At 54.1% G+C, this 10711-nt stretch overlaps 1 protein-coding gene across 1 annotated transcript in view; it reads right to left on the reverse strand.

Annotated features, from left to right (window-relative positions):
* The window catches only part of Stx1a (syntaxin 1A), a 27674-nt gene that overhangs the window by 7439 nt on the left and 9524 nt on the right, over window positions 1-10711 (reverse strand). Inside the window, exons 2-7 of the mRNA XM_005344642.1 lie at window positions 5931-6008; window positions 5574-5673; window positions 2658-2732; window positions 1846-1919; window positions 1645-1753; window positions 1170-1243 (exon numbers count right to left, since the gene is read on the reverse strand). Of these exons, the coding sequence (XP_005344699.1) occupies window positions 1170-1243; window positions 1645-1753; window positions 1846-1919; window positions 2658-2732; window positions 5574-5673; window positions 5931-6008 (510 nt within the window). The remainder of the gene's footprint in view (window positions 1-1169; window positions 1244-1644; window positions 1754-1845; window positions 1920-2657; window positions 2733-5573; window positions 5674-5930; window positions 6009-10711) is intronic.

The raw sequence follows: 10711 nt of genomic DNA on the forward strand, positions 1-10711 counted from the left end.
TGCTTTTGGTTAAGTCTTGAGAGACTTCAGCCCGGTTTCGGGGGTTTTCTAAACTTATGTGTGTGTGTGTGTGTGTGTGTGTGTGTGTGTGTGTGTGTGTGTGAGCATGCATGAACAGGTCTGTGTACCAACTTGCACACACACGGAGGCCAGAACAAAGTATTCTCCCCTATCACTCTTCTTCACCATTTCTTAAACAAAAATAGACGTAAAACAGTTTTTATTTGCGTGTATGGGAGTGTGTGCACGCTGCAGCTTGCTTGTACTCAGAGGACAACCTGGTAAAGCCATTTCTCTCCTTCCTCTGAGTACTTCTTGGGGATTGAACTCAGGTCATAAGCCTCGGCAGCAAGTTCTTTCCCCTCTTAGCCATCTTGTCAGCCCTGCCTCTGTGAGACAGTCTCTCACTGAACCATTAATTCACCTTTTTGGTTAGGCTGGCCGGCCGGCAGCTCTCAGTTTTGGCCTGGATCTGCCTGCTCACTGCTGCAGTTACAGGCACTCCGAGCCTGTTCCGAGGCAGGGTCTCAGAGAGCCCAGCCTGTCTGTCTGCCACTGTGCTGTGCTGTGTAGCCAAGGACGATAGCGACTCCACCCTCCTCCCTCCACGACAGGTGTGCAACATCGCACCTGCTTGGACTACAGACATACCCTGGCTGGCCTTGAACCAGCAGCACTGTGCGCTCTTCAGCCTCTCAAGTGCTGGGTTTACAGGTGTGAGGCATCATGCCCGGCTTAGATACCGGTCTTAATTTTTCTTACTACGTTTTATTTGCGGGCGCGTGTGCACACACACGTGCTGTGTATGTATGTGGGGTATATGTATGTATCTATGTGGTGTGTGTATGTATGTGTATGTATGTGTGTGTGCGTGTGAAGACAACTTGCAGGAGTTAGTTCTCTGCTCTCACCATTGTGTCCCAGGGATCCAACTGAAGTCATCAGTCAGGCCTGGCAGCAAGCTCCTTTATCCTAACCCGGACACAAGTTTTGATTTTCACCTTTGCCCCTGATATTTATGGGACCTTCAACTTGGTCTCCTCCCTTTTCTTGATTGAGACTCAGGCTTTCTCTAAAACCCAAACACTGTCCTGACCATGGGTTTGGCATTCACACTGGGCCTAGTGTGGAGACATGGGTCCCGGTAACAAGGAAGGCTTCCCACTCACCCCAGAGGCAAAGATGGCAGGGTTCCCGCTCTCCAGCATGTCTTCCAACTCCTCACTGGTCGTAGTCCGGCCAGCTGTGGATGGAATTACATTAAATCCTGCCTTCTCCAGGGAACTCAGTAGCTTCTAGTCCCAGCCCTCCAGCCGAAGCCCCACCCTCAACCACACCTCCCGCTACAAGTCCCACCCCTAAGGGAAGGGCCCCATCCTTCCGACCCAGGCCACACAGGCACCACAAGGTCCTACCCACCTCACCTTAGTCCAAGGCCCAAACCCAGGCTCCACCCATGGAGCACAAACCACACCCCTAGTCACAGGCCACACCTACCACCACTTAAACTCGAACCATGGCCACCGGCCCCGGGCTTGTGGCTCCAACACTCCAGTCCAAACTACATTCCTAGCCACAAGCCCCATCTACCACTCCTTCAGCCACAGGCCCTTCTTCCCAGCCCGGACCCTGTCCCCAGCTCACTGATCTCCAGCTGCCTCTGGATGCGTCCTTTGCAGCGTTCTCGGTAGTCGGACTGTGTGGCATTGTACTCGGACATAACCTCCACAAACTTTCGTGACAGAGTGGAGTGCTGGGAGTAGGGGGTGGAGAGACAGGAGAGCTGGTAGGCATTAGGCTCCACGGGGACCCAGAGACCCGCCCAACCCCGCCGTCCTTCTGCACCTGCGTCTTCCGGATCCTCAGGTCGGCGGATGAGCGGTTCAGACCTTCCTCCTGCTCTATGCTCTGCTCGATGCCTGGGTGGAGGGTGATGATAGGGGACGGCTGAGCAGTGCACGGCCTCCGTGCATCGGCTCCAGCCACAAGTGGAGGCTTCAGCTTCCCACTACACACCCCGGGAACGAAGCCTCTGCCCGTGTCAAAAGGTATGGGGGAGGTGGGGCCATACAGAAAGCAAACTGTAAACAATAATGGGGGGGGACCAACAACGGTTCTTCTCGCTGGCTAGTGTATGCAGCTGTGTGCAAGCACACACCCACCTGTGGATACCTAAGTAAGGTAGGGGTGTGTGTGAGTGCACCTGGATGCACTTGCTTATGCTAGGACTGGCAGTTTGGGCCACTTTGTGACCTGATAATTCCTCTTTTGTTCAGGAAAGTGAGGACCAGGTGTGTGCCACCTGCAGGACATGCTCCTTTAACTGCAACGGCCATGGGACATGTATGTTTATTTGTGGACGCAGACAACACAACAGATGGTCTCTGCATGACTCCAGGATGCCAACCAAACACCTCCTTGGGTGGGTTTTAAAATTTATTATTTCTACATAATTCTCATATAGCCCAGGCTGTCCTCAAACTCTGTAGCCTAGACTGTCCTTGAACTCTTGTTTCTTCCATCTCTGTGTTTGGAGATTTCGGGTGAGTCTCCACACCCTCTTGTAGGGTTCTGTGGATCAGATTCAGGGGGCTTCACATAGGCTGGGCTGTACCAACTGAGCCACATCCCCAGCCACCTAACCCGGAGTGACTCACTCTTTAACTTGGAGCGAACTTTGTTTGCTGTCTTCTTGATATCCGACATGAGCTCTTCCAGCTCCTCCTTGGTCTCTACAGGGGGAGGGGGGACATATGGTATAGGATACATACATGTTTTCCTCCTCTTTCAGACCCGGCCTCTGGCACCAGAAGTGAACAGGGGGCTCTGGGCAAACCCCGGCATTACGGCGTCCTCTCTTCCCTTGGCTACCTCTTTGTCTACAGTGGCAATTCTAGGCCGAAGCCACCTCAGCTACAGTCTCCCCCCTCCCTCCCGCTGCCTTCCAAGAAGCCGCCCTCCGGTTTCGCTGCTTCCCCCATTCCTTGCGGATAACAGATGGGGCTAAATTTAAGGCTGGTCGGGCTGCAGTCGGTGCTGAGGACTGTTTGCTTGTTGGGTGCTGGGGGTGGGATGGGGCCGGGTTCACCTGGCTTCACCTGGTGGCTCAGGAGGGTAAGTGGAAACCTACCAGGTCAGCAGGGTACCCACGTTGCCTACTTAGTCGAAGCAACAGCTGACCCTGAACTCCTCACAAAGCTGTCCTTTCTAGGTGCTTAGCTCCCCTGCGTGGCTGAGAGGGGCCACCGTGGTCTTGGTGGGAGGTAGTAGTTTCAAAGGGAGCACTTCCCCCAGGGGGTTGTAGCCCTGGAGGTGACAGGTCACTGGGGGTCATGAGAGGTGACTAAAGGTGAGGGAAAGCCTTATCTTAGCCACAGCTATGACTTTAAGCTGGCAGAGGCCTCAGGGGGCTCAGTTTGCTGCCCCCCCCCCCAGCCACCAGTACCACCCTTTCTTCAGGAGAGACTGGGGACAGGTTCTTGGTTCTCACCTTTCCTCCCATACACACTGGGGACAGAGGGCTTAGGGGTGATAGCACTGACTATCAGGATAGGAGGGTCACCGATCCTGACGGATGTCAGGGGGGCTCTGCGGAGTGGAGGAGGGAGCCTTCCTCCCACGAACAAAAGAAACTTGGTCACCAGCTGCTCTGCCGTCTCAGCCTTTTTTGCTCAGACCTAAAATAGCCCAGCCGGATGGCGGCCCCCAAGGAGCGAGAAGCAGCGTTGATCCAGGAAAGCCCCCGACCCGCTGCCAATGACCATATTCCTCCTTAGCTCTGCCCTGCTGCCCAGGCCCACGGGATGCCCTCTCCCCTTGATGAACAGCTGCATCTCCATGTGGCTCTGCCGCCCAGTTCATGGGAACCATACCCACTCTGTGGGCCACACAGGGATAAGTGTGGACAGCGGTAGCACTGGAAGCTGAGAGAGGAAGCCGGGTAGTTCCGGTATGGTGTGCCGGCCCCACCTCCGGCAGCTGAGGGGTCCCCTGGCCAGCTCCTCCCCTTCCTTCAGATATACCCCAGGCTATCCTGAAACTTACTGCGTAGCCACAGATGACCTTGAACTTCTAATCTCCCATCTCTACCTTCCTGAGTGCTAGAATGTCCCAATTACGGGGAGCCGGGGATTGAACCCAGAACTTTGCACAAGCTAGTCAAGTACTCCATCCACTGAGTTACATCTGGAACTCACTGCTTTCTTCTCACCACAAAATGACCAGATTATGCAGCCCACACGAGGCCACAGGGTGACCTAGATAACCACAGACAGCGACACATGCATCACTGCAGCCATCGTGGACAAAGCTTCAGGAAGGGATAAAGTGAGATGGCTGTGCAGCCTTCCCAGGGCCCGGTGGTCCCTCCCTCCCCTCCCCTCCTAGGACATCCCCTTAGGTCCCAGGCGCTTCATTCTGCCTGGGGGGGGGGGGTAGGCCAGGCACAGAGCAGCTGCTATCTGGACATATTGAACCAAAGGGCCAGAGGGAACCTTATTCTGGCCCAGAGGGTGAGGGACCCTGGATGAGGGGGTCACTTGCTTGACACAAAAGCCTTCCCTTATCTTTTGTGAACCACAGGGGGCTGGCATTCCCAGAGGACAGGGAATTACAGGATAGCAAGCTTCCAGGAACTAGTGACCACGGAGCGTGCACAGGTACGCCTGGGTCCCTGAGGCAGAGTGGCCAGCTAGTGCCTCTGGGAGCCTGAAGTTAAAACCCTCCAGGGCAGAGGGTCTCAGCTGGGCCTATCTACAACACACACACACACACACACACACACACACACACACACACACACACACACACCCCTCCCTCAACAGGAATGTGAAGACCAGGCCAGACCCTGTTTAGGACCGAGTGGGATTTAGATACACACAGGCTCCCTGTGTGAAGGGAGACAGGTGATTAACTTCCTGGAGCTACCAGAATGCAGGACTCTGGGCTACTAAGGGGCAGGGTGCCAGATCTCACAGGAAGCTTGCCTGCTCTGTCAGCCACCTCAGAGTTGCCATCTGCTCCCAGGGGCGTCAAGGAGGGAGGGGTTGGACTGGGCAACCTCCAATTCATCAGGTGACTCTCTCCTTCTCCCTGTCCGTCCATCCACCCATCCATCCACCCACCCATCCATCCATCCACCCACCCACCCACCCACCCATCCATCCATCCATCCATCCATCCATCCATCCATCCATCCACAGATTCTTATTCCCAGCACCCTAAGAGAGCTGCCTGACATCCCTGTGCCCTTAGGAAAAAGCCAGGTAGCTGGGGAAGGGGGGGCTGGCCTGGAACTCTCTTGGTAACAGAAGATGACCTTGAACTCCTGATCTTCCAACCCCCACCTCCTGGGATCACAGGTGTGTACCACCATCCCTGGCCACCACAATCTTCACAGCAGGCCCAGGTCTATTGGTGACGTGGGCAATGACTCGTTCAACTCCAGGTTTGGATCAGGGCAAGGAGCCCTGCCTTCTACATGTGCAGATCGAACCCCACTGCCCTTCACACCCCAGTCCAGGGGGGCTGGGGCTCAGGAGCCCTGTTTTGCAGCTGCCCCCATTCTCACTCACTCTCGTCCGGGTTGGGGGAGGCCAGGATGGCGCTGTGTTTCCGCTTCACCTCCTCCACATTTTCAGCAATCTTGTCAATAAAGCCCCGGATCTCTTCCACCTGGGGACCCAGGTCAGGGGGGTTAAGAGGAAAACAGTACGGACTCAGAGGGAAGATGGCCTGGAAAGTCCCAAGCATGACTCTGCTTTGCTAAGTAAGCATCAACTTATCCACCCTCAAATTGGCTCAGACTGGAGCCCCGTCCTGAGGGGTGGGGGGTGGGGGAGAGCAAGACTTAGGTGCAGGAGAATCTTGCACCAGCTCTTGGGTAAGGAATGGCAGGGGCAAGAGGGGACATGGAGCAGGCTGGTTCCCACCTGTTCGAAGAACTCATCCATGAAGCGGTCTCGGTCCACGGTGACAGTGACATCATCATCGTCATCGCTGTCCTTGGCCTAGACAGGGTCAAACATACATGTGAGTGGACATGAGTGGGTCCCCTGGGATCCTAAACTGTGAACCTTCTTTATACACAGGCACAGGAGGCTCTTTGGCCATTTATCTCCCTCATGCGAGTCTCTGGGCAGGAGCAAGGACAGATAAGCTGTATCCCAGCTTCCCACCACAGTGCCACCTGGAGGATCCCCAAGCCCCCGGCACAGTAAGAGAAGATCTGCCTGTCAAGTGGGTGACAGAATCATGTCCCCTTCCAGCAGCTATGGAACTTGGTTACCATACCAGTGGTCCCTAAAACTGAAGCCAACCAATAGGTTGCTGTCTGAGTTAACCAAGCTCCACTCGAGTCGCCAAAATTTGCCGGACAGACTCCTTGCAAGCCAGGGCTTCCTACTCTCCAGACACAATGGTCTTTGTTTTGTTCTGTTTTTAGATGGCGTCCCACTTTCTAGGCCAGGCTACGGTTAAACTTCTGACCTTCCCTCAGCCTCTCAAGCGCTGGGATTACGGGTGAGTGCTACCATGCCTGCTTCTCAATTAAAATGGAGCTCAGCGTTTCCAAGACCTGTAGGTCCCAGCGTCCCAAAAGCAGCCAAGTAAAAACCACAATTACCAGCCAGGGAATAATTAAACTAGGCTTGTCTTCTGGCCATGGTCATTGTTTTCCCCTTTTCCATTTGTGTATGTGTGCACATGTGTGTATGTATGTGATGTGCACGTATGTTTGTCTGTGTGCATGTGCACACGCATGTGGAGGCCTGAAGTTGATGTCCTCGGTTGCTCATCTCCCTTATTTATTGAGGCAGGGTCTCTCAATCAAGCCCAGAGCTTGCCGATCAGATAAGGATAGTCTTGCTAGCCAGCTGGCTCCAGGGATGCCCCGTCTCTTCCTTCTGAGGCTGGAATTACAGGCAGGCGGCCACACTCACATGGCATGGGTTCCAGAGATCTGAACTCAGGCTCTCTTGCCTGTGAGGCAAGCATTGTAATTGCTGTGCAATCTCCCCAGCCCCTGCTCATGGTCATCCTAGCCAACAACACCTGGAGTCAACCAAAGCCATGAGCTGGTTAGTCCAGTGTCCTTCCCCACAGCCAAGGTCCACCAATGTGACCTAGGACAAGAACTATCACCTTTGGGTCAGGAGTCAGGGCTCTGCCAAGGCTGACTGCTCAGTACCTGATGGCAGAGGGCACTGTCCGCTTTCTCAACACGATTCAGGTTGAGGGGATGAGAAGGCCTGGCTCAAGGATGTCCCATCCCTGTGAAACTTACACTCTTCTGTGAACTGGGGGTAGCGAGAGCTGACTGTAGGGGCACAGGACTTAGGAGAATGAGACGCAGGCATTTTCTTGGGCTCCATTACCTCATCAAAGCAGGACCCACCCAATGCAAGGGGGTGGCTAGAAGCTTCTCTGGAGGCAGCACTGAGGGGCCCCCTCCCATCTAGAGATCACACCTCCTCCCCCGGGCAGCTAAAATAAACCCCCCACTCTACTCCTTCTCCTCAGAGTGTCTGTGGACTTCACCAGGTGGCCATCCCTCCCCCATCCATAGACAAGAAGACACTGGGAGCTATTGTCACACTTAGGAGCCATTCCTGGCTGTGGAGTTGTCACACAGGGTATTCCTTAGGGAAACTGAGGCATGGCATAGCCTGCAAGAGCTCTGTCCCCTGTCACTCTGCAGCTAGCCAGGTCCTGAGCACTGGAATTGGGGTTTATGCCATTCGGTCTCTGGGGTACTTGGAAAGGTGGAGTGAGAATTGTTCCATCTCCTTTGCTTTTTGCTTATTCGCATAAAAAAATTTTAATTACAAAAAATACATATAGTTGTGAAACATATGGGTATGCATGTGTACACTGTGCATGGGTAGGTACGCGCCTGCACTCCGTAGGTCAAAGAACAAATTGTAGGAGTTGGTCCTCACCTTCCACCATGTGGATCCTGGGGACTGGACCCAGCAGAAAGCACCTTTACCCCGGAACCATCTTGTCTGCTCCTTTATCTAACAGCCCAAACTAACCACCAACTCAAATGGCCAGCCTGAGCGAGCTCGTGCAGCTGAGGATGGCCTTGAACTCCTGACCCTTCCAGCTCCACCTGGGTGCTAGAATTGCCCGGTTTCCAGCTTCCTCATCTGGGAATATCAGGAGAGAGGCGGGAGCCTGTAATCCCAACAGCACTCTGCTGTGTGGGGAAATCCAGGCTAGCTTGGGCTACAGTGACCCGGTCTCAAAACCATCCAAATGGTTCTTCAGTTGAGAGCTCACATTGCTCTTACAGAGGATCCGAGTTTTGGTTCCCAGCACCCACAACAGGCAGATCACAAGCACCTGTAACTCCAGCTCAAATGGATCTGGTGCCCTCTTCTGCCCTCTGCGGTACCTGGACTCAAGTGCACATATCCACTCAAGGACATACATATACTAAAAGTTTTAAAACAATAAAAATAACACACACAAAAAAGGTCAGTTAGTAGTTAGTAGAGGGCCTAGAACACACATAACCCTGGCTCTATCCCCAGTCCCTCAGAACTTGGGTGCCAGCCTTGCCGAGCCCCCTGCTCCACCCTTGGGACTCCTGGGGCTGGGCTGGTATTTCTTCATACCACTTCACTTTGCCATCCATCCCACAGGCATTCGATCTCTAGAGCTCATCCTACCATCCCCACCACTGCCTAAGGGCTGGAGCTAGAGTGGAGACTGGCAGGGATACGGCCAGACCTTGTCTGTGAGGGCAAAGCTGGGAAGGAAGGGCCTGGAGAGATTCTGCCCAAAGCCAGTCGGAAGGTTTGGGTCTGACCTCCCAGCTGTGGTCATCAAACCTGGCATGGCTCTCAGGTACCCTGAGGGAGAAGCCCGTAGGAATCACCTTTCTCAAGGTCTCTTGGCAGGAAAAGTTTCTTAGCTCACAGCCCCAGGTTACAGCCTATTACTGTGGAGAAGTCACAGTAGCTGGACCTTGAGAGGACCAGCCAGCCACATCACAGCCAGTAAAGAGCAGAGAGGAGGGCTGGAGAGCTGGCTCAGTGGTTAAGAGTACTTGCTGCTCTTGCAGAGGACCTGAGTTCGGTTCCCAGCACCCACATGGTGGCTCACAGCCGCTCACTCTTACTCAGCGCAGGACCCAAGGAACGGTACCACCCACAGTGAGCGGGGTTTTCCCACATGAACAACACAGACATGTCCCACGCAGATATGCCCATGGGCCAAGGCAGTACAGACTAGCTGAGGTATTGAGTCTCTTCCCAGGTTGTATAAAGCCAACAGTCAAAGCTGGCCAGAGGCCATCACTGTCTCCGCCTCACTAGGACCAGTTCCTTCTCCTCCCCACATCCCAGAGTCTACCGACTGCCCCTGTGAACATCTTCCTGCCCCTGCAAAGCACGCTGCTTCCCCTGGACTTCCAATTCCAGGAAGTCTACCATCCCTTCACCCTCAGGTGCTGCCTCTATCAGGGGGCCCTGTCCTCTAATGGGCCCCATTCCTCTGGTTTCCCACACACCTTTCAGATCCAGACGGGAGCCATGGCCATGCTTTCATGCCCTGGGCGACCTGAGGAGCCCCGCCCCTTCACCTCGGAATGCTCCCTTACCACCTTTTCCAGACAGCACTGCCCATTTCTGAAAGGCACCGCTGTTGGCAGTCTCCTCTCTTTCCTGTGGTTTGGCTCTCTGCTCTGAAGAGTCTGTTCCTGCCTCCTCCCTAGGGTGGCCCTACCGGAGCTAACGGTGTCACCAGCGTCCTCCCTGCTCTGCTCCTCTCAACTCCAGTAGGCATTCCTTTCTCCAGAGGCCCGCACTCTGCTCAGCCTCTGCCCTGCCTGTGTTGTGCAGTAGGCAAACTGAACCTACTGTAGTTTGAGCAGTGTCAAAAACTGAGCGGTGGTGATACACACCTTTAATCCCAGCACTTGGGAGGCAGAGGCTGATCAAGATGTCTAACTCTCTTAATATAGCCAGATAATCAATACAGGGCTGTCTGGCAAAATGGCTCGGCAGGTCAAAGAGCTTGCCTTGCAATCCTGATGACCCAAGTTCAGTGGCCTGGGTTAAATTCCTGGAATTCATATTTATTAAAAAAAAAAAAAGCTGGATGCAGTGGCTGTTATGTGAGCTCTCAGCGCACCTACAGGGAGAAGGGAGGCAGAGCCAGAAGAACCCACTGGGAGCATCCATAAGCGGTGCAGATGCCGCAGATGCCGGAATGAGAGCAGAGAACCTGTCTCAAAATCAAGGTGGGAGGAAACTAAGGGGGAGTCAGCAGGTAAGAGCACCTGCCACAAAGCCTGCCGACCTGAGCTGGATCCCTAGGACCACAGAAAGATGCACAGACAGAAGCAATGGCAAGGATGTGCCCTCACGATACATCACACACACACACAGACACACACACACACACACACAAGGATGTGCCCTCACAATACATCACACACACACACACACACACACACACGGATGTACCCTCACAATACATCACACACACACACACACACACACAAGGATGTACCCTCACAATACATCACACACACACACACGGATGGGCCCTCACGATACATCACAGACACACACACACACACGGATGTACCCTCACGATACATCACAGACACACACACACACACACGGATGTACCCTCACAATACATCACACACACACACGGATGGGCCCTCACGATACATCACAGACACACACACACACACACA

The sequence above is a fragment of the Microtus ochrogaster genome, chromosome 2 (assembly GCF_000317375.1).
Source record: "Microtus ochrogaster isolate Prairie Vole_2 chromosome 2, MicOch1.0, whole genome shotgun sequence".
Classification (NCBI taxonomy): Eukaryota; Metazoa; Chordata; class Mammalia; order Rodentia; family Cricetidae; genus Microtus; species Microtus ochrogaster.